This window comes from Panthera onca, chromosome X, assembly GCF_046562875.1.
Source record: "Panthera onca isolate mPanOnc1 chromosome X, mPanOnc1 haplotype 2, whole genome shotgun sequence".
Classification (NCBI taxonomy): Eukaryota; Metazoa; Chordata; class Mammalia; order Carnivora; family Felidae; genus Panthera; species Panthera onca.
The window spans coordinates 31,274,717-31,298,656 of record NC_138357.1 but is presented as its reverse complement, the minus strand read 5'-3'; the positions used below and the strand labels follow the sequence as shown (position 1 = coordinate 31,298,656).

Here is a 23,940-nt window from a genome sequence, read left to right as displayed (position 1 = left end):
TCTGAACATGGAAAAAGAAGAAAAGGAAAATTTTTCTAACAATTATATCTGTCTTAAAATGGAAATGGCTGTGTTGGGAAATTGTAAGACTGGAGACTTTTTTTTTTTTTTTTTGTCTAATATGTCATGATTATTTTTTAATATAATTTATTGTCAAATTGGCTCACATACAGTGTGCAAAGTGTGCTCTTGGTTTTTGGGGTAGATTCCCATGGTTCATTGCTTCCATACAACACCCAGTGCTCGTCCCAACAAGTGCCCTCCTCAATGCCCAACACCCATGTTCCCCTCTCCCCCCCATCCACCCTGTTTGTTCTCTGTATTTAACAGTCTCTTATGGTTTGCCTCCCTCCCTCTCTGTTTGTAACTATTTTTCCCCCTTCCCCCGCCCCCATGGTCTTCTGTGAAGTTTCTCAGGATCCACATGTGAGTGAAAACATAGGATATCTGTCCTTCTCTGACTGACTTATTTCACTCAGCATAATACCTTCCGGTTCCATCCACGTTGCTGCAAATGGCCAGATTTCATTCTTTCTCATTGCCAAGTACTATTCCATCATATATATAAACCACATCTTCTTTATCCATTCATCAGTTGATGGACATTTGGGCTCTTTCCATAATTTGGCTGTTGTTGAAAGTGCTGCTATAAACATTAGGGTTCAAGTGCCCCTCTGCATCAGCACTCCTGTATCCCTTGGGTAAATTCCTAGCAGTGCTATTGCTGGGTCGTAGGGTAGTTCCATTTTTAATTTTTTGAGGAACCTCCATACTATTTTCCAGAGTGGCTGCATCAGGTTGCATTCCCACCAGCAGTGCAAAAGGGATCCTCTTTCTCTGCATCCTCACCAGCATCTGTTGTTTCCTGAGTTGTTAATTTTAACCACTCTGACCGGTGTGAGGTGGTATCTCAGTGTGGTTTTGATTTGTATTTCCCTGATGATGAATGACGTTGAGCATCATTTCATGTATCTGTTGGCCACCTGGATATCTTCTTTGAAAAAGTGTCTGTTCGTGTCTTCTGCCCATTTCTCCACTGGATTGTTTTTCAGGTGTTGAGTTTGTTAAGTTCTTTATAGATTTTGGATACTAACCCTTTATCCGATATGTCATTTGTAAATATCTTGTCCCATTCCGTTGGTTGCCTTTTAGTTTTGTTGATTGTTCCCTTTGCAGTGCAGAAGCTTTTTATCTTCATGAGGTCCCAATAGTTCATTTTTGCTTTTAATTCCCTTGCCTTTGGAGATGTTCCAAGTAAGAAATTGCTGTGGCTGAGGTCAGAGAGGGTTTTTTCCTGCTTTCTCCTCTAGGGTTTTGATGGTTTCCTGTCTCACATTCAGGTCCTTTATCCATTTTGACTTTATTTTTGTGAATGGTGTGAGAAAGTGGTCTAGTTTCAATCTTCTGCATGTTGCTGTCCAGTTCTCCCAGCACCATTTGTTAAAGAGACTGTCTTTTTTCCATCGGATATTCTTTCCTGCTTTGTCAAAGATTGGTTGGCCATACATTTGTGGGTCCAATTCTGGGTTCTCTATTCTATTCCATTGGTCTATGTGTCTGTTTTTGTGCCAGTACCATACTGTTTTGATGATTACAGCTTTGTGGTAGAGGCTAAAGTCTGGGATTGTGATGCCTCCCGCTTTGGTTTTCTTTTTCAATATTACTTTGGCTATTCAGGGTCTTTTGTGGTTCCATACAAATTTTAGGATGGTTTGTTCTAGCTTTGAGAAGAATGCTAGTGCAATTTTGATTGGGATTATACTGAATGTGTAGATTGTCTTGGGTAGTATTGACATTTTAACAATATTTATTCATCCAATCCATGGGCATGTTTTTCCCTTTCTTTGTGTCTTCTTTAATTTCCTTCATAAGTTTTCTATAGTTCTCAGCATACAGATCTTTTACATCTGTAGTTAGGTTTATTCCTAAGTATTTTATGGTTTTTGGTGCAATTATAAACGAGATCAATTTCTTGATTTCTCTTTCTGTTGCTTCATTATTTGTGTATAGAAATGCAACTGATTTCTGTTCATTGATTTTGTACCCTGTGACTTTACTGAATTCATGTATCAATTCTACAGCCTTTGGGTAGAGCCTCTGGGGTTTTCCATGGAGAGTATCATGTCGTCTGTGAAAAGTGGAAGTTTGACTTCTTTGCCTATTTTGATGCCTTTTATTTCGTTTTGTTGTCTGATTGCTGATGCCAGGACTTCCAACACTATGTTAAACAACAGTGGTGACAGTGGACATCCCTGTCGTGTTCCTGATCTCAGGGGGAAACTCTTTTTCCCCACTGAGGATGATATTAGCTGTGGGCTTTTCATAAATGGCTTTTATGATATTTAGGTACGGTCCTTCTATCCTTTCTTGAGGGTTTTTATTAAGAAAGGATGCTAGGGGCACCCGGGTGGCTCAGTGGGTTAAGCACCCAACTTTGGCTCAGGTCATGATCTCGTGGTTTGTGGGTTCAAGCCCCATGTAGGGCTCCGTGCTGACGGCTCAGAGCCTGTAGCCTGCTTCGGATTCTGCGTCTCCTTCTCTCTCAGCACTTCCCCCGCTCATACTCTGTCTCTCCCTCTCAAAAAAAATAAACATTAAAAATTTAAAAAAAGGATGCTATATTTTATCAAATGATCTTTCTGCATTGATTGACAGGATCATATGGTTCTTTTCTTTTATTAACGTGATGTATCACATTGATTGATTTGCGAATACTGAACCAGTCCTGCAGCCCAGGAATGAATCCCACTTGATCATGGTGAATAATTCTTTTTATATAGTGTTGAATTCAATTTGCTAGTATCTTGTTGAGAGTTTTTGCATCCATGTTCATCAGGGATATTGACTTGTAATTCTCCTTTTTGTGGGGTCTCTGGTTTGGGAATCAAGGTAATGCTGACTTCATAGAATGAGTCTGGAAGTTTTCCTTCCGTTTCTATTTTTTGGAACAGCTTGAGAAGGATAGGTATTAACTCTGCTTTAAATGTCTGGTAGAATTCCCCTGGGAAGCTTATTTGTTGGGAGATTTTTGATAACCGATTCAATTTCTTCACTAGTTAAGGGTCTGTTCAAATTTTCTATTTCTTCCTGTTTGAGTTTGGTAGTGTGTGGGTGTCTAGGAATTTGCCCATTTCTTCCAAGTTGTCCAGTTTGTTGGCATATAATTTTTCACAGTATTCTCTGATGACTGTATTTCTGAGGGATTGGTTGTGATAAGTCCATTTTCATTCGTGATTCTATTTGGGTCCGCTCTCTCTTTTTTTTTTAAGAAGTCTGGCTAGGGGTTTATCAATTTTATTTATTTTTTCCAAAAAACCAGCTCTTAGTTTCACCGATCTGTTCTACTGTTTGTTTTTTATTCTATATTGTTTATTTCTGTTCTGGTCTTTATTATTCCTCTTCTACTGGCCTTGGGGTTTCTTTGTTGTTCTGCTTTCTAGTTCCTTTAGGTGCGCTGTTAGATTTTGTATTTGGGATTTTTCTTATTTCTTGAGATAGGCCTGGATCGCAATGTATTTTCCTCTTAGGACTGCCTTTGCTGCATCCCAAAGGGTTTGGACTGTCGTGTTTTCATTTTTTGTTTCTATATATTTTTTAAATTCTTTAATTGCCTGGCTGACCTATTCATTCTTTGGCAGGATGTTCTTTAACCTCCTTGCACTTGGAAGCTTTCCAAACTTTTTCTCATAGCATTGTGATCTGAAGAGGTGTATGGTATGATCTCAATTCTTTTATATTTATTGAGGGCTGCTTCGTGACCCAATGTGTCATCTATCTTGGAGAATATCCCATGTGCACTCAAGAAGAATGTGTATTCTGCTGTTTTGGGGTGCAAAGTTCTGAATATATCTGTCAAGTCCATCTGGTCCAGTGTATCATTCAGGGCCATTATTTCTTTATTGATTTTCTGCCTAGATGATCTGTCCATTGCTGTAAGTGGAATATTAAAGTCCCCTGCAATTACCACATTCTTACCAATAAGATTTTTTATGTTTGTGATTGTTTTATATACTTGGGTGCTTCTGAATCGCGTGCATAGACATTTATAATTGTTAGCTCTTCCTGATGGATAGACCCTGTAATTATTATATAATGCCCTTCTTCATCTCTTGCTACAGCCTTTAGTTTAAAGTCTAGTTTGTCTGATAGAAGTATGGCTACTCCAGCTTTCTTTTGCCTTCCAGTAGCATGATAGATAGTTCTCCATCCCCTTTCAATCTGAAGGTGTCCTCAGATCTAAAATGAGTCTCTTGTAGACAGCAAATAGATGGGTCTTGGTTTTTTATCCATTCTGATGCCCTATGTCTTTTGATTGGAGCATTTAGTGCATTTACATTCAGCGTTATTATTGAAAGATATGGGTTTAGAGTCATTGTGATGTCTGTAGGTTTCATGCTTGTAGTGGTGTCTCTGGTACTTTGTGGTCCTTGAAACATTTCACTCACAGAGTCTCCCTGAGGATCTCCTGTCGGGCTGGTTTAGTGGTGATGAACTCCTTTAGTTTTTGTTTGCCTGGGAAAACCTTTATCTCTCCTTCTACTCGGAATGACTGGCTTGCTGGATAAAGGATTCTTGGCTGAGTATTTTTCCTTATCAGTACATTGACTATTTCCTGCCACTCCCTTCTAGCCTGCCAAGTTTCAGCAGATGGGTCGGCTACTACCCTTACGTGTCTACCCTTGTAGGTTAAGGCCCGTTTGTCCCTAGCTGCTTTCAGAACTCTCTCTTTATCTTTGTATTTTGCCAATTTCACTCTGTGTCGTGCAGAAAATCTATTCCTGTTCGGTCTGAAGGGAGTTCTCTGTGCCTCCTGGATTTCAGTGTCTGTTTCCTTCCCCAGATTGGGGAAGTTCTCAGCTATGATTTGTTCAAGTACACCTTCTGCCCCTTTCTCTCGCTTCTTCTTCTTCTGGAACTCCTATGATACAGATATTATTACATTTCACTGAGTCACTTAGTTCTCTAATTCTCCCCCTTGTGGTCCAGAATTTCTCTTTTTCTCAGCTTCATCTTTTTCCATAACTTTATCTTCCATTTCGCTTATTCTCCCCTCTGCCTCTTGAATCCTCGCTTGTCACTGCCTCTAGTTTATTTTGCACCTCATTTACAACAGTTTCAAATTCATCAGGAGTATTTTTTAGTTCCTTGATGTCTGCAGCAATAGATTCTCTGCTGTCTTCTATGCTTTTTTCAAGCCCAACGATTAATCTTATGACTAGCATTCCAAATCCTGGTTCATTATATTGTTTATACCTGTTTTTTTTTTTTTTATCAATTCTTTAGCTGTCATTTCTTGTGAGGAGAATTCTTCCGTTTCATCATTTGGGCTAGTGTTCTGTCCCTTGTGTGTTTTAAAAGCTTGTTATCTGTCTTACACTTGCGAGCACTGCTATATTAAAGAGGGGTCAGTAAGACTGGAGACTTTCAAGCAAAGGCTGGACCAAATATGTGTCTGGGGGAGTGGCGCAGGGAATTCCTGTATGTGGGAGGGTAGAGCTCATGATTTTTTAAGGTGTTTTCCACCCTTGAGTGATGAAGATACTAGGACTGATTTTCTACAAATTGTGTTACCGTATCACTTTTGCACTGGGTCCTTATCCCCTCCTGTCTCCTCAGGTACATTGCCCTGGTAATTCTCTCTCTCTCCTGCATTATCTCTTGGCTTTTTCCTCATCAGCATTCAAATATGCTGTTATTTCTCCTGTCTTGAAAATACCTACTGGGGCGCCTGGGTGGCTCAGTCGGTTGAGCGTCTGACTTCAGCTCAGGTCACGGTCTCGTGGTTCGGGAGTTCGAGCCCCACATTGAGCTCTGTGCTGACGAACAGCTCAGAGCCTGGAGGCTGCTTCGGATTCTGTATCTCCCTCCTTCTCTCCCCCTCCCCTGCTCATGCTCTATCTCTCTGTTTCTCAAAAATAAATAAATGTTAAAAAAAATTTTAAAAACAGAAAACACCTACTGTCACTCTCACTTCCCACTACACACGCCACATTTCTCTTTTCCTTTCACAGCAAAACTCAAAAAAAAAAACAACCCACAATCATCTGTATTCGCTGCCTCTGATTCCCCTCCTCCCGTTCTCTCTTGAACTCACTCCTGTCAGGCTTTTGCTCATACCACTCTATTAAACTGCTCTTGTCAAGGTCACCAATGACCTCCACTAAATGCAATACTCGTTCCCAAGTCCTCGTCTTTCTTCCGCGTGCTGGTCGTTTGCCTGTTTGCTCTCAGAGCCATTTTCCCTCTTCTGCTCTGTTGTGTGGAGCGGATGACTACGTTTCCCAGGCACCCTTCCCCTCTCACTTCCCGATGGGTTTGGCTAGTGGGAACCACTGGCTGAAGACTGGAAAATAGAAGCTGCGGTACCCCCTTCCTTTCCCTCTGTGTTGAGTGTCGTCTCGAGAACAGTGACTGTATCTACTCTGTGGCTCCCCCGGGATAGGCCTTCCCTCCATGGACCAAGCTCCTGGTGGGCCAGCCTTCCTGCTTCTGGGTGGTCCCTGATCCTGGACTTGAGTAACACCAAGGGGGGGGGGAGGGAGGGAGGGAGAGAGAGAGAGAGAGAGAGAGAGAGAGAGAGAGAGAGAGAGAGAGAATCCCAAGCAGGCTCCATGCACAGGTTGGAGCCCTATGTGGGGCTCAATCCCACAACCGTGAGATCATGATCTGAGCTGAAACCAAGAGTCAGATGCCCAACCGACTGAGCCACCCAGGCGCCCCCAGGATTCAATCCTTGCACCAGCTCTCTTTTCTGTGTACACTTACGTCTTGGGGAATCTCATCCTGTCTTGTGGCTTTGAAGAACATCTCTACACCAAAACCTCCCACGTTGATAGCTTCTAGCCAGACCTCCCCGGTTGAGCTCCGGACTGCATATTGCCTACTTGACGTGTCCACTTTGCCAGCCGGCAGGCGTTTTGCACTTTACATGTCCGAGACAGAGTGCTTGGCCTTCCCCCCCAAAGCTGTTCCTCCCATCTCAGTAAATGGCGCTTCGGTTCACCCAGTTATTGTAGCCACAAGTTAAGAAGTCGTCCTTGATTCCCTTCTTCCCCTCGCTTCCCACATCCAACCCATCGGCTTTTGCCCCAATAACAAATCCTCCCAGACACATCTCCCTTCAGTTTCTCCAACTCTTCCTCTACTACCCTGGGCCGACCGCTCTCCTCTCTCTCCCGGGCTACTACAGGGGTCCTCTGATGGGTCTCCTTGCTTCCATTCTGGCCTCCCAGTGACAAGCCATTCTGTGCGTGACGGCTAGCACCGTTCGGAAGCATAAACCATATTACTCCTCTGCTTAGAAGTCTCCAAATTCCCACTGTGCCATTGAGATGGAAACTCCTTATCTGGGCCCGCAAGGCCATACATGGCCTGGCTCCTGCTCACTCCCCTGACCACCTCTTGCTGCTTGCTTGTTCTCTCGCTCAATACAATCTAGGCACACTGGCCTTTCTGTTCCTCCGACGCGGTAGGCTTATCCCTCTGCGGGGCCTTTGTATTTTCTGTTAGCCTCCCCCGGATTGCTTCCCCCACCCATCCTTACCTGGCTGGCTCATTCTCGTCCTGCGGGTCCCCTGGGCTCAACGGCCCCGCCCCAGAGTCCATCCCTGACCACCTGTCATTCTTCATCACATCACACCATTGTAACTGACCCATTTCTTGTTCCCTTGTTTGTCTGGCACCCCTGCCCCCAGAACATGAGCTGCTTTGTTCTCCACTCTGTCCCCAGCTCCTACTGCAAAATCTGGCATGGAGCAGCTACTCGGTATACAGTAAGTTCACTGAGTAAGGTAACAGATGAGCTTCAGCAGGAAGAGGGCCATCTCTTCCTCTGGGACTGGAAGGAGAAAAGGATGGAAAGAGATGAAACTAATGGGTGCCCCTGTGTCCTCGGTGCTCTGGGGAGAAAAAGGTCTGTTGGGAGAAAGGGGGCTAACAGGTAGAGAGGATGGGGCAAAGTGGTGGAGGCTGTAAATTGTTCCGGGGGGAACAGGAGGGTTGATGACCCCAAACACACAGGATTGGCTAGCTATCGGGAGAACCCATCTGATCCTGGAACCATATAGTCACAGTGTCAAATTCCACTCGTGGGGTGCCTGGGTGGCTCGACTGGTTAAGAGTCTGACTCGATTTTGGCTCAGGTCACGATCTCGTGGCATGTGTGGGTTCAAGCCCCACACTGGGCTCTGAGGGCTCCACACGGACATTGGAGCCCAGGGCTCAGCAGGCATTGGAGCCTGCTGAGGATTCTCCCTCTCTCCCTCCCTCTCTGCCCCTCCCCTGCTCGTGCTCTCTCTCTCTCTCTCTCTCTCTCTCTCAAAAATAAACAAACATTAAAACAAAAATGTTTTTAAATAAATAAAACTTAGAAGGAAAGGCGAAGGAACTAGAGTAACCAAAACAAATGTTAAAAAGGACACAGCTAGACAAATCATACGACCCAATTTCAAGACTTCGCACACAACTGTAATAAGCAAGTCAAGATGGTGGGGTATTAGTGCAAGCACAGAGACAACAGACAAGAGAGAAAGTCCAAAACTAGAGTCAACGGACTTTTAGCAAAGGTACAAAAGCAACTGAATGGAGAAAGCAAAGGCTTTTTAGCAGATGGTGTCAGAACTGGACATCTGTATACAAAAAAAAAAAAAAAAAAAAAAAAAAAGAACCTCAACACATGCCTCACGGCTTCTACAAAAATTAATTCAGGGGCGCCTGGGTGGCTCAGTCGGTTAAGCGTCTGACTTCAGCCCAGGTCACGATCTCACGGTTCGGGAGTTCGAGCCCCGCGTCGGGCTCTGTGCCGACAGCTCGGAGCCTGGATCCTGCTTCGGATTCTGTGTCTCCCTCTCTCTCTGCCCCTCCCCTGCTCATGCGCTCTCGCTCTCTCTCTCTCAAAAATAAATAAACATTAAAAAAAAATTAATTCCAAATGGGTCACAGACTGAATTTAAAATATAAAACTTATGGAAGAAAATCTGCACGGTCCTGGGCCATGAAAGCTATTACACTATGAAGAGAATAAAAAGACAACTCCCACACTGAGAGATGTTGCAAATCACATATCTGATAAAAGACTTCTATCCAGACTGTACAAAGAGCTCTTAAAACCCAACAACAGGGGCACCTGGGTGGCTCAGTCGGTTAAGCGTCTGACTCTTGATTTTCGGCTCAGGTCACCATCTCACGGTTTGTGAGGTCGAGCCCCACGTTGGGCTCTGCGCTGAAGGCACAGAGCCCGCTTGGGATTCTCTCTCTCTCAAAATACATAAATAAACAATAAGAAAACACCGTTTAAAAATGGGCAAAAGATCTGAACAGATCTTCTCCAGAGAAGATATACAGGTGGCAAATTAACTAATACAAATATGTTCACAACAACAACAAATCAAATAGTCTAATGAAAAATGGGCTTGACTAGACCTTGCTCCAGAGATAATATGCAAATGGCTCAGAATCATATGAAAAGTTCCTCAACACCGCCGTTCAATGCTAACGGAAACCATGAAGTCCAGCCTCACGCCTGTTAGGATGGTTACCGTCAAACGCAGAAAATAAAAGTAAGCGGTGTTGGTGAGGATGCGGAGGAGTGGGGGCCCTGGACGTTACTGGTAGGAGTGTAAACGGGGGCGGCCGCCGTGGAAAGCCATATGGTGGTTCCTCAAAAAAACCCAACACAGAATTACCGCCTGATCCAAACACCTCACTTCCGGGTATTTACCTGAAGCATCGAGAGCAGGGTTGCAAAGACCTCCTCTCATTAGGGAGACGCAAATCAAAAGCACAAGATACCACTGAGCAACTGTCCTAGATCAGAGGAGGCTAAAGAGACATGGGTGGCTCAGTAGGTTAAGCCTCTGACTCATGATCTCAGCTCAGGTCTTGATCTCAGGGTCGTGAGTTTAAGCCCCGCGTTAGGCTCCGCTACTTAAAATTAAAAAAAAGAGAGAGAGAGAGAGAGAGAGACTAAAGAGACGCGACAGCTGAACGCAGTGTGCGATTCTGGACTGGGTCCTGGAACAGAAAGAGGACACAGTGGAACGACTGGTGCAATCCAAACGAAGTGTGGAGTTTAACGTTATTGTCCCAGCGTTAACCTCCGGGTTTTGACCACTGTGCTATGGTTTTGTATGGACTGGTCTGCTCGGGCTGCTCTAACGAAATTCCACCGACCGAGTGGTTTTAACAACAGGCATTTTTTTTCTCACGGTTCTGGAGGCTACGAAGTCCAAGGTCCAGGTGCCACCTGATTCAGTTCCTAGGGAGAGCTCTTTTCCTGGCTAGCAGACGGCCGCCTTCTTGCTGTGTCCTCCCGTGGTAGAGAGAGAGAGAGAGAGACAGGTAGAAAGAGCTCTCTGGTCTCTTCTTTTAAGGGTACTAATCCCATCATGAAGGTCCCACCTCATGACCTCATCTAAACCTAATTGTTTCCCAAAGGTCTATCCCCCGAATCCCATCACGCTGTGGGGTTAGTGCTTCAACAGAGGAATTCTGGAGGGGACACAGTTCAGCCCGGACCATTATACAGGATGTTAATATTAGGGGAACCGAGTGGAGAGTATATGGGAACTCTCTGAACGATCTCTGGAACTTTTCTGTACATCTCAAATTATTCAAAGATTTTTTTTTTTTAATTTTTAAATTTTATGTATTTATGTATTTGCTTTTGCCCTCAATAAGAAATTTACTTGTCTTAAAAAAAAGTCCAAACGCTGGCACTGTCCAGAAAAATGTAACAGGTTTATTTATAATGGTTATAATGTTGAACTGCTGAAACAAACGTGTTCACCGCAACATTTTGACTTGCATCAATGCTTTGTGTCCCCGTGTTTGTATTAAAAATTCACACACAGGGGCGCCTGGGTGGCTCAGTCGGTTGAGCGGCCGACTTCGGCTCGGGTCACGATCTCGCGGTCCGTGAGTTCGAGCCCCGCGTCGGGCTCTGTGCTGACAGCTCAGAGCCTGGAGCCTGTTTCGGATTCTGTGTCTCCCTCTCTCTGACCCTCCCCCATTCATGCTCTGTTTCTCTCTGTCTCAAAAATAAATAAACGTTAAAAAAAAATTTTTTTTTTTTTAAATTCACAAATGAAAATGGAAAAACTGCCAATACCTGCTTCTGTCCCCTGTTTTTCCATTTGCAATCATATACTTAGGTACCTCTGACCCCATGGGAAAAAAAAACCTACCAATAAGAGGAAGAAGATAATTTTTTTTAAAATTAAAGAATGAAACGTTTTCCATCAGAGCAGATTCTTAAGCACGTTCCCCATGTATGCCGCGTGCTAGCTGGGCATGATTGGTACACGTTTGGCACGGACAGCTGGCAGGCTGGTGTCTTCCGAGAGGCCCACCAGGTAGGCCTCGCTTGCCTCCCGCAAAGCACCGCCAGCCGCACTCCGGAAGCGCAGATCTGTTTCGAGGTCCTGAGCGATCTCCCGCACCAGACGCTGGAAAGGAAGTTTGCGGATCGGAAGTTCCGCGGACTTCTGATAACCTGTAATTTCGCGGAATGCCACGGTACTGGGCCTGGGACGATGAGGTTTCTCCGCCCCTCCAGTAGAGGGCGCATTCTTGCGAGCGGCTTTTGTAGCCGGTTGCTTCCTCGGTGGCACCGGTCGACTCGCGTGCAGCCTGCTTTGTCCAAGCAACGGTGGGGAGACCTCCTTACTTAATCCCCTTCTCCTTTGGAGCTCAGCGAGCTAGAGGCGGCGCTGGCATCAGCGATTCTGTGTCTCCCATCCTCTCTGAGCCTCCCTCATTCATGGTGTCTCTCTCTCTCTTTCTCTCTCTCTCAAAAATAAATAAACATTAAAAAAAAAAAAAAAGGTTTTTTTCTAAGGTAAAAAACCTCAAGGTCAGGCACCCTGGCTGGCTCAGTCGGTAGAGCATGGGGCCATTGATCTTCGGGTCATGAGTTCAGGCCCCATGTTGGGCCGTAGAGCTTACTTAGGAAACAAAACTAGGGACACCTGGCTGGCTCAATTCATAGACATGCGACTCTTGATCTCAGGGTCATGAGTTCAAGCCCCACGTTGGGCGTGGAGCCTACTTCAAAAAAAAAGGAAACACAAACTCAAGGTGAGAAGAGTTGAAGGTGAGGGGCCTTCAGATCCCCAACCACAGGATCAGGCTGGGCCCAAAGGAAGCGAGGTAGTGACAGAATGGCAACACTGGGAGACAACAGGAGGATCGGGGTCCTACGAAGTTTAGAAGCCGGTTCAGTTCACCCTAAGTGAGGCTTTTCGTTTTCCTGGAGGAATTCTCAAACACTAAAAGCTCAAGTGTCAGGGACTGTGCTTTGTTCGAAGTGGGTGAAAACTCGGAGCAGTCAGACAGGCGACGGCGCGGCAGGACAAAACATCAAGGAAGTCAAAAAGGGAAGTTTTTTCCTTAAGGAAAGGAGGTGGTCCCCGGTGATAAGGATCCCCACATGGTCGAGGCAAGCTAGTTTTTAAAAAGCATTTTAACTTCTCTTATGCAGTATAATTACACTTCCAGATGTCACCAATCATTACAGCTATTAAACATTTTACATTTTACTGTTTCATGACAGTTGACAATGTGCAAACACACACACACACGGAGTAAGACTCCAAAATTTCCACATGGCTCTTTATCCTAACACTAAAACCCTGTATCTGCTGCTCACATTCTACAAGAAAATAAAGGCAATAAACTATGTCAATAAGCATTTCAGAACGAGAGAATAAAACACTAAAGGGCACGTGCTTATCTAGGGCTAATGACCTAATGATTAAGACAATCAAAATGCACAATTTGAACCAGATGCTCCAATGGTTTAGGGCTAGTATCTAAGGACGAATATTTCGGAAAATGTGTGGAAAGGTAACGACACATTTCCTACAGGGAGCCCCCCACGTAAGTGTCTTTACAACGCATTTTACTTGGTTTCTCAAAATGAAACTGCTATCTGTTGTCAACAATATATTTCTTAAAAGTCCCCCAGGAGAGGCAGTTCAGCCTAGTTCTGCAGTCAGATTTCTGGCTTTATCACTTGATGGCTATGGGATCTCGGGAAACTTATAACTCCCAGAGCCTGAGATACTCATTTGTAAAATGAGGAAGTAACCACCCTTCGAATCAAAAACCGAACAGAACAGGGCCAGTGGAAGCGAGAGGAAGTGGAGGCTGTGGTCCCAGAACAGAGCTCTGGATCTCTAGAATCTTGGCTTTCAGAGGTGGCGGGACAGGCCCGCCGGGCTGTGGTCATGGCGGTTCGTGGCTAGCGTGAAGGTAAAGGTCACCGTTTGGAGGCGAAGTCAAGGAACTGTGCGGAGGTTACAGCCGACCACCCGCATGGTGTCTAAGCACCTCTCAGGGTGAGGACAGGAAATGAGGTGGGGAGGGACGCCTCAGATGCAAAGAGCCCGCTGGGTGCAGGAGGCTAACTGGGAAGATGGAAACACGGACCCGCCCGGGGCTGTCCCTGGACTGCCACCTCCCCCCCCCCTTCTCCCACTTCTTGCTAACTCCTGTCCACCCCTACTCCAACCTACTTCTCCTTCCAAATAAGGAAGCTGGGGAAAAAAAGGCAGAGAAAAATGCCCTATTATTTCCCGACAGCACCTCACACACACGTCTGGGGCGACTGAACCCACGGCAGACGACGCAACGAGGTTAAAGTGCCCTTCCTGCCCCGACAGCTCGTCATGCCGGGGAACAGATAAAACCACGTACACAACACTACATACTGATATCACCGAAAGAGCGGGGCATTAAGTGTCTAACTGTACAACACTCCTCTACAGATAGCGAATGTGAAATGCCCGATGGCCGACAGGCCCCTTTGTCTCAGTATCGTTTCTTCCTCTACGTCTCCCTCCCACACTCTTGTCAGCTGCGTGAAGGGGTGGCAGTTATTGGCCGAGGCTGCTTACCGAGACCCCAGTTCCATTTGGAGCCGAGCTGCCCTGCCCCCGCCCACTCTGATCTGGCTGTTCCTTCGTAAGTACAAAGTCTGAGAAGGAAGAACTCACCCAGAGCTTTAATATTTGAAGTGCAGGAAGCAAGGCTGTGCTGTTTCTGGAGTCTGTGACTGGGCAAGTTTCTCTGAACATCAAGTAAAGGAAGCTCTACGTACATCCTGGCTTTTTATGGATTTTCTTCCGACAGCAGAGAGATTCAAACCAGAGCTGATACCTGCCAGTCTAAGAATAGAAGAGAGTCACTTCAAAGAGTCTGACTTGCTATGGCTTTAAATATAATTCATGCCACTTTCTTCTGTGACACATCATAGTATCTTTTTCAAAAATCTTTAAACACTTTATTAACTTTGAAGAAGGTGTAAGAACAGCTACTTTAGAAACTGGAGACTCTCAAGCACTGATGTATTCAGGGAGTTTCTACACAGCTGAAGAAGTTTACATCAAATGGACCAAAAATAGTACAGAGGACCTATATACAGAAAGATTTGGGGAAAAAAACCCCATCTCTAGAAAGCAGGTCAGATGGACTCAAAGACCTCACTGAAGGTAGGAGAAATCAATGGAAAGCAATGGAAAGCCTTCTGCGGGGGCAAAAAGGTAGATAGCGGTCCATGCAGTCAAGAAAAAGTTCTTTTTCCTCGCGATCTCCAGTGTGGGTTGAGAGAAAGGTCCTGATCATTTGAACTGGTTATCAATCAAGGTCCCCTTCATTTTCGCTTTCTTGGCTTCCAGTTCAGCCTGGAGAGGAAGAAAAGCATACGCCCTGATACGTGACGTGAAATTCGTACTTTCCTTCCTTACTCTAACTGCCCAAACTCTATCCTGTCGTGTTCACTCAGTAGAGCAACCCGAAGGGCGGTGTCCAGCAGCTGCTTTCCAACGTTTCTGATGTTACGGTTCACAGAGGAAATGATGACGTCTGCGTGGCAAAATGGGGGCAGTGTGCAAGGCTGTGGTCAAAGGTGATCAGTGCAGGGCTCCTGCAGCCCCAGGTTCCTCCAAGGGCCGAGGGAAGCAATTTATCGTGGCATACCGGTATCCTATTCCCGGCAGGACAGGAAGAAACGCTCTTCTAGAACAGTGTTTTCAAGTTGTGCTGCCCACGAACTGTTTGTTATTGGTTCGTGCAAGATACGTATAAGAATCGAGAGCAAGCATTCTGCAACTTGCGTAGCCATTTGACAGAGGGATAACAAAATCAAGTAATTTGATAGGAGTAACTGAGGAAAATTCATTTTTATTGCATTTGATAAATTATAAACTTGCTCTTGACAAGCTGGAAATTTAAAAAACAAAGCACTGTAAAAAAAAAAAGGGGGGGGGGGCGCGCCTGGGTGGCTCAGTCGGTTAAGCGTCCGACTTCGGCTCAGCTCATGATATTACGGTCTGTGGGTTCGAGCCCAGCGTCGGGCTCCATGCTGACAGCTCGAGCCTGGAGCCTGCTTCGGCTTCTGTGTCTCCCTCTCTCTCTGCCCCTCCCCCGTTCATGCTCTGTCTCTGTCTCAAAAATAAGTAAACATTAGGAAAAAAAAAAAAAAACCAAGCACTGGCCCTTCACCTCAGAACATTCGGTAAGCACTGCTTTGGACACTATGGCAAGGTCATGCAGCTCCCGAGACCACCCCCCCCCCACCTCTGTCGCCAAAAAATCCTCTACGGTCATTCGAACAGACTGGTACACCCTCTGAGGAGGCACAAATGCAGCGGTGTCGGATTTTAAGGCAATAGCACACGCACGTTATTATCAAGAAGACACAAACGCGGGCACCATCAGATATAAACGTGCGTGCTCCGCGATGAGCCCGTGGATAACACAGAAACCGGAGCGTGCTCTCAGAAGTGCCGAAGCCCCGGTCCCGGTACTGTCGTTGTAGCAACGCCGCCCGCCGTCGCATCCTGGGAGAGTGTCCAGGAGCCCCGATCCGTTAACTCCTGACCTTGGACCACAGGCAGCAGAGTGAAGTATTGTTCCGGTTGGGGCCAGCTCACCAGGACTCTAACCGGGGGGCCTGGACGCTGTGGTCACCAGAGCGGGGTTCACACTGGCAGCCCACCACGCCGGGAGCCCCTGACAGACTTGCGAAAGGATCTCCCTGAGCGTCCGAGGGTCTTCCAGACCAAGAAACCCTTGCCAGCCCGGGCCACTCACCAGCTCCTGCAGCCGCCTTTTGCTCATGCCTTTGCGCTCCAGCTGCTTTTCAATGACCTTGGCATTCTGCGCGTACGAGTCAGCGACTTCTCTCTGCGGGTGAGGCAGCGGCACCTTTAAACCAGCGGTCTTGCCCACGAGCAACAGAGCCCTTAAGTCGCCCTTAAGCAGCAGACTCCTCCGGTTCCAAAAGTACCGAAACGGACTCGGTCCCCTTTCAAAGGCTTCGGGTTTTCAGTAAATCCCGAAGAGCTCAGATCGCAGATCGCAGCGAAAGCGGCTGAAAACCAGCAGATCACACCTCTCTGCAAACCTCGTTATACGCAAGTACCGTAAAGGTAAGTGCCGCTACCGCTGAGAGCCACACAAACCACTCGAGCCGGAATGGAAGGGACCTGAAATTGTTGAGTCCAATAGTTTTGAAACCGAAGAGGGATGAGGGGGTTGCCCCCTTGAAAGCGGCTCAAAACACAGTAGGACACCAAGCACTGAGCTAGTCCAGCTCCCTGGCTCTCACCGTGCGGATGTCCTTGAGACCCAGGGAGACGGGGACTAGCCCCGCGTTCTCTAGTCCCTTACCAGCAGAGTTAGGCCTATGACCGAAGTTTCTAATTATGCTGCTACTCGAATGGGCTGGTTCTAGAGTCCCCCTTCCTTCCGGGCCCACCCCCAGTCCATCCAGATCCCTTGAGAGCAGAAGCACTCACAGCCTCGATCTCCTCTTCCTCTTCGTCAATCGTAGACACCGTGACAGAGCTGAACTTGCCCATGTCTTTCGTCCGTTTGGTCATCATCACCTGGAGTCACAGGAGGAGGACTCGGTCTCATTCACTGCAGTTGGCTCTGTGAGCCACGTGCGCGCGCGCGTGTGTCCCTGCGGGCACACATGCCTGACTGCAGGGGCTGGGGGCTGGGGCAGGGGACACTCCCCTCTTTGGGACAGGCTGGCCTATCTACAAATGCTAATGGTTTTTATTTGGATTATGTTTTTCTAACATCTGCCATCAAGGCTTTAAAAAGTATATTTAAAACTCAGCCCGATTCATTTCATTATTTCTTTACTTATTTCATTATTGATGTAAATTCAAGTTAGTTGACATACAGCATAGTATTGGTTTTAGGAATAGAATTTAGTGATTCATCACTTACATGTAACACCCAGTGCTCATCCCAACAAGTGTTCTCCTTAAAGCCCCTCACCCATTGAGCCCACCCCCCCGCCCCGCACCCAACACCCCTCCAGCAACCCTCAGTTTGTTCTCTGTATTTAAGAGTCTCTTATGGTTTGCCTCCCTCTCTGTTTTTTATCTTAGTTTTCCATCCCCTCCTCTATGTTCATCTGTTTTCTGAAATTCCACATGAGTGAAATCATATTATTTCCTTTCTCTGACTTATTCCCCGCAGCATAATACACTGTCCGCACTAAAAAAGGAAGACATTTCAAAGGAAATAAATGGTCATTAAAACCATACAACTTCTCACTTTACTCAGAGGACAGCTCTAGGAAAGAAAAAAAGAACACAGAATGGATGTGTCACATGTAACATCTGCTTATGCATGAAAATGGCATTCTCTTAATAAGGAATGCGTCCATAAAGGGCGATTTCTCATTATAATCTTGTTGAGAAATGTAGGGCGATCTGTAGCTATATTAACCTGTCTGTCAATAGTTACCTTCTTAGGAGGCTCCTGTTTCTGAGTATAGATATTTGTTTTGCCAAAACCCTGGCCAAACTTGACCACTGCTCCATCCACGATGAAGGTCACAGGAGCGTTCTTCGGCTGGGACTGATAGAAGAGTGGCAGTCCACACCTGCAAACAGCAGAATGAATCTCTGGGGAGCTCAGAATACAAATCCCCCAAGACACGGATTCACGAAGTGTGCTCAGATCCTGGGAAGAGTTCTGTCTGTGGCATAAACGAATGATCTGCTCCTTCCACTGCTCCCCGAAACTACTTCCTAAGAATCACTGAGGGATCACTTTTACAAGCAAGAATTTGTTAAAACTGCTGCTCAGATTCCCAGGTCCCTCCCCAAGAAGATCCTGATTCAGCAAATCGGGGAGCTGAGGCCCGGGCATCTGTCATTTCCCTCAGGATCCCAAGGGATTCTTCTCATTCGACAAGTTTGGGAAATGCTGGCTCCTGCTATTGACGGCTTTCCAGTTACAACTGCTGCCGTTCCGGGGCGCCTGGCCGGCTCAGTCGGTACAGCATGCAACTCTGGATCTCGGGGTTGAGAGTTCGAGCCCCATGTTGGGTGTAGAGATTACTTAAAAAATAAACAAAATTTTTAAAGTAATAGAAGTTTCTAAAAACATACTATATATATATATGTGTGTATATATATATATACACACACACACACACACACACACACACACACACATATATATATATATATATATATATATATATATATATAGTTGCTGCCATTCTTCCAAGAGTCTGGGTAACTGGTCTAAGGTTTTTTTAATTTTTTTTTAACGTTTATTTATTTTTTTGAGACAGAGAGACAGAGCATGAATGGGAGAGGGGCAGAGAGAGAGGGAGACACAGAATCTGAAGCAGGCTCCAGGCTCTGAGCCATCATCAGCCCAGAGCCCGACGCGGGGCTCGAACTCACGGACCGCGAGATCGTGACCTGAGCTGACACATATAGACCACATCTTCTTTATCCCTTCATCCATCGATGGACACTTGGGCTCTTTCCATACCTTGGCTATTGTCCATAAAGCTACTATAAACATTGGGGTGCATGCGTCCCTTTGAAACAGCACACCTGTATCTCGTGGATAAATGCCTAGTAGTGCAATTGCTGGGTCCTAGAGTAGTTCTATTTTTAATTGTTTGAGGAACCTCCATACTGTTTTCCAGAATGGCTGCACCAGCTTGCATTCCCACCGAGAATGTAAAAGAGATGCTCTGTCTCCACATCCTCGCCAACATCTGTTGTTGCCTGAGTCGTGAATGTTAGCCATTGCGACAGGGGTGAGGTGGTATCTTAGTGTGGTTTTGATTTGTATTTCCCTGATGATGAGTGATGTGGGTAAGTGATGTGATGAGTTTTTTCATATGTCGGTTGGCCATCTGGATGTCTTCTTTGGAGAAGGGTCTATTTATGTCTTTTGCCCATTTTTCACTGGATTATTTGTTTTTTGGGTGTTGAATTGGATAAGTTCTTTATAGATTTTGGATACTAACCCTTTATCCGATATGTCGTTCGCAAATATCTTCTCCCATTCCGTCGGTTGCCTTTTAGTTTTGCTGATTGTTTCCCTCACTGTGCAGAAGCTTTTTATCTTCATGAGGTCCCAATAGTTCATGTTTGCTTTTGTTTCCCCTGCCTCCAGAGACGTCTTGAGCAAGAAGTTGCTACAGCCAAGGTCAAAGAGGGTTTTGTCTGCTTTCTCCTCAAGGATTTTGATGGCTTCCTGTCTTATATTTAGGTCTTTCATCTATTTTGAATTTCTTTTTGTGTGTGGTATAAAAAAGTGGTCCAGGTTGATTCTTCGGCATGTTGCTGTCCAGTTTTCCCAGCACCACTTGCTGAAGAGACTGTCTTTATTCCATTGGATATTCTTTCCTGCTTTTTCAAAGATTAGTTGGCCATACGTTTGTGGGTCCATTTCTGGGTTCTCTATTCTGTTCCATTGATCTGAGTGTCTGTTCTTGTGCCAGTACCATACTGTCTTGACGATTACAGCTTTGTAATACGGCTTGAAGTCCGGGATTGTGATGCCTCCCACTTTGGTTTTCTTTTTCAAGATTGCTTTGGCTATTCAGGGTCTTTTCTGGTTCCACACAAATTTTAGGATTGTTTGTTCTAGCTCTGTGAAGAATGCTGGTGTTATTTTGATAGGGATTGGGGTCGGTCATTTCTATTAGACTTGTTTTCAGGTACATGAAGTCGACCCATGAGACATGTTAAAACGAATTTAACGAATCCAGTGTGGCTGCGAACTAAAATGCCTTCTTGGCCATTTCCCTGCCTTAATTCTCCTAGTCTTCTGAGAGCCAAGATGTAACTGTACTTACATCAAGAAGATTAAACTTACTGTAGTTTAGTAGTCTCACATCTCCATTTAAAAATTGATACTATGGGGGCGCCTGGGTGGCTCAGTCGGTTTTAAGCGTCCGACTTCGGCTCAGGTCACGATCTCGCGGTCCTTGAGTTCAAGCCCCGCGTCGGGCTCTGGGCTGACGGCTCAGAGCCTGGAGCCTGCTTCCGATTCTGTGTCTCCCTCTCTCTCTGCCCCTCCCCCGTTCATGCTCTGTCTCTCTCTGTCTCAAAAATAAATAAAAACGTTAAAAAAAAATTAAAAAAAAAATTGATACTATGTTTTAAAATAGAAAAACATTTTTGTGGCCAGCTGGTCAGAGATGTGACTTTGACTAGTCTGTTTGGGGAGCATATTGGTGGTTGTGCAGTGGAAGTTCAAAGGCAATGGAGATTATAAGGATAAAGATACAACAGAGAATTGTATCCAGTAATTCTTTTCCGAACACATTACTGCCTCTACTTTCTTATGCTTGGAGAAACCCACACTGTTAAATACTTACTTGGCACACTTCTTCCGGTACTGTCGTTCAATGCCTTCAGGCCTGCGCAGAAAATGGAATTAAAAAAAAAAAAAAAAAAAAAGATATGAACAAATCTCATAACCTACCCACCTCACTACCTCATTTCTTCAAATGGTAATAGGGCCTTTCAAAAATTTTCATTTCCTAGATTGACTGGTTAGTTAAACCTGTATTCATTTTAATCTTTGTTTTTTTTGAGAGAGAGAGATAACACGTGCGTGCCAGAAAGTGCATAGAGGAGGGGGCAGAGGGAGAGAATCTTAAGCAGGCTCCATGCCCAGCGTGGAGAAAGGGGGGGGGGGGCCTCAATCTCACCACCATGAGATCATGACCTGAGCCAAGACGAAGAGGAGGGAGGACGCCTAACCGACTGAGCCACCCAGGTGCTCTGTATTTTTTATTTTTTATTTTTTTAAATTTTTTTTTCAACGTTTTTTATTTATTTTTGGGACAGAGAGAGACAGAGCATGAACGGGGGAGGGGCAGAGAGAGAGGGAGACACAGAATCGGAAACAGGCTCCAGGCTCCGAGCCGTCAGCCCAGAGCCCGACGCGGGGCTCGAACTCACAGACCGCGAGATCGTGACCTGAGCTGAAGTCTGACACTTAACTGACTGCGCCACCCAGGCGCCCCTGTATTTTTTAATTTTAAAAAAATGTTTATTTTTATTTTGAGAGAGAGCGAGTGCAAGAGAGAGCATGAGTGGGGGAGGGAGAGACAGAGAGAGAGAGAGAGAGAGAGAGAGAGAGAGAGAGAGAATGCCAAGCAGGCTCTGCACTGTCAGCACGGAGCCTGACCCGGGGCTCGATCTTGCGAACTGTGAGATCATGACCTGCGCTGAGACCAAGAGTCAGACACTTAACCGACTGAGCCGCTCAGATGCCCCTCAAGTATAAATGTATTAAGTCATTTAATCCTTAAGGTGGCTCTGTGAGGTAGGTCATATTATTGTTCCCATTTTATAGATGAAGGCTCCTAAGTACAAACCAATCACATGATTTGCCCAAGGTCACAGTTAGGAAGCAGAATAGGTTGAATTCAAAAACAAAAAATTAAAAACAAAAAAAAAAGAATAGGTTGACTTCAGGCTCAGGCCCGTCCAGCTCAAAGAGCCCACAACACTGCCTTAGGTAAGCGGCTTTTCCACCCACCCAGGTGCTTAACAGAAACCTAGGATTCATCCTTGTTTCTTCTCTTTCCTTCACTTCCCACATCTACTCCACTCCATCAGTAGATTTTGGATTCCTCCCAAAAAAGTCCTTGAACGGACCTGCTTTGCTCCACCTTCCTGCCACTGTCTTAGCCCAGGCCACCAGCGTCTCTTCCCTGGATGACTTGTCACAGCTTCCAGACTGGTCTCCTCACGCCCCCTCCCCTTGTTGGTTTCAAATTTTTAATAGGCAATATGTATGCGTGGTACATATCGGTACAAATATAGGGGTACCCTATAGGGGTCCCAAGAAAAGTAAACATCATCCCCCCCACCCTTCACCCACCCAGTTCTCTTCCCTGGAGGCAAATACTGTTCTGGTTTCTTCTGTTCCTCTCAGAGACAGCTGATGATGCAAGCAAAGAATCCTTATTGGTATATAAAGAAAACAGATTTTTTTTCCTTTTTAGACAAAGAGAGCACACCTTACACTGTCCTCTACTTCTTTGTTCACTTAAAAATGTATCCTGGTTGGAAAATATATATTTGCGACCCTTCCCTATCAATCGACAAAGAGCTGCGTCATTCTTCCTAAGGGCTGCGTTGTATTCCTGTGTATGGATGTGCCGAAGTGTCTTTTACCTGTTGGATAAATTCCTAGAAGTGTATCCACTTTAAATTCTGATAAATACTGCCAAATTACTCTCTAGAGAAGCTGAACCAACTTACATCCCCACCACCAATGTGAGAGTTCCTGTTTCTCTACAGTCTCACCAACAAGGTATGTTATTAAAATGCACGGCTGCTGGGGCGCCTGGGTGGCTCAGTCTGTTGAGCGTCCGACTTCGGCTCGGGTCATGATCTCACAGTTCGTGAGTTCAAGCCCTGCGTCGGGCTCTGTGCTGACAGCTCAGAGCCTGGAACCTACTTTGGATTCTGTGTCTCCCTCTCTCTGTGCCCCTCCCCTGCTTGCTCTCTCAAAAATTAAAAAAAAAAAATTTTAATTTTTTAATAAAATGCACAGTTGCCAATCTGGCTCGTGCAAACCGTGATCTCAACATTTGCATTTCCTTTTTTTAAGGAGTGAAGTCAGGCATCTTTTCACATATTTAATGGGCATTTGTGTTTTCTTTTTTCGTGTGAGTGGTCAGTTCACATCTTTTGTTTATTGAGACTTGCCAATGTTAACGGGCCTTGCAGATATTTTTTCCCCAGTTTGACATTTGTCTTTGACTTCCTCCTAACCCGTGTGGAAATTTTAGATTTTTGTGCAGTCAAATCGATAGTATGTGTGCATGTGTGTGTGTGTGTGTCGGGGGGTATTTAGTTAGGCCTTCCCCATCCTAAGTTCATACCTAACATACAAACTCCAACTGCTTATTCTAGAACCTGCTTCCACTACAAATCATTCTTGAAACAGAAGCAGGAGTGGCTTCCTAAGACACCTAGAAGAAAATCCAAACTCCCTACCACGGCCTACCCGGCCCCAACTGAGCACCCGCTCGAGCCCCTGCCTCATCCCACAGATGCCCTCCCTCCCTCCTATTCTTGGAACAAACCAGCGCTTTCCCACCTCTGACCTTTCACACACACACCCTTCTCTCTCTCCTTGGAATGCTCTTCTCCCTGCTTTCTGATTATCATTTTTGGGGGTCACAGATTAAATATCACCTAGTCACAGAGACCCTCCCTGACTACCTTTTCAGAGAAGTTTTCATGAGATACCCTGTATAAGCCCTTGGTTTCATTCACAGAACTTTCCATAATCATAATTACTTTATTTTTCTGTCAGCCCACTAGACTGTAAGGTCCATGGGATCCGAAAGGAGCAGAGACCATGCCTATCTGACCACTCTATTCCCAGAGCTGAGCAAAGCACTGGAAACAAAGTAGGCATGCAATAAACATTGGTTGAAACTATCCTTTTAAGAATTCGGTTTTAGTGAGAAAAATTATAATCATGGAGGGAAGTCCTTAAATGGAAAAATGTATGCCTTGTAGTGGGAACACAGAGATGGGCACACCAAGTCTGTCTGAGGCAGTCATGGAAGGCTTCGTGAGGAGGTGATTTCAAGCCAACACTCCTGATAGAAAGTAGTATTTCAAGCAGTGG

General features: G+C 45.5%; 1 protein-coding gene and 1 pseudogene across 5 annotated transcripts in view; both read right to left on the bottom strand.

Annotated features, from left to right (window-relative positions):
* Positions 1-23,940, bottom strand: part of STEEP1 (STING1 ER exit protein 1) — a 42,278-nt gene that overhangs the window by 3,744 nt on the left and 14,594 nt on the right. For 2 of the 5 annotated variants that reach the window (XM_081793851.1, XM_081793853.1), the window contains 5 exons: positions 20,657-20,698; positions 17,767-17,905; positions 16,800-16,889; positions 16,093-16,185; positions 12,445-14,165 (listed from right to left, as the gene is read on the bottom strand). In XM_081793851.1, coding sequence (XP_081649977.1) covers positions 14,091-14,165; positions 16,093-16,185; positions 16,800-16,889; positions 17,767-17,905; positions 20,657-20,698 — 439 coding nt within the window. In that variant the 3' untranslated portion in view covers positions 12,445-14,090. Of the gene's footprint in view, positions 1-12,444; positions 14,682-16,092; positions 16,186-16,799; positions 16,890-17,766; positions 17,906-20,656; positions 20,699-23,940 lie in introns of those variants that run through there. The other 3 variants (XM_081793852.1, XM_081793854.1, XR_014136854.1) reach the window with 2 other exon arrangements.
* On the bottom strand, positions 9,128-13,316 carry LOC145713720 (histone H3.3A-like; annotated as a pseudogene).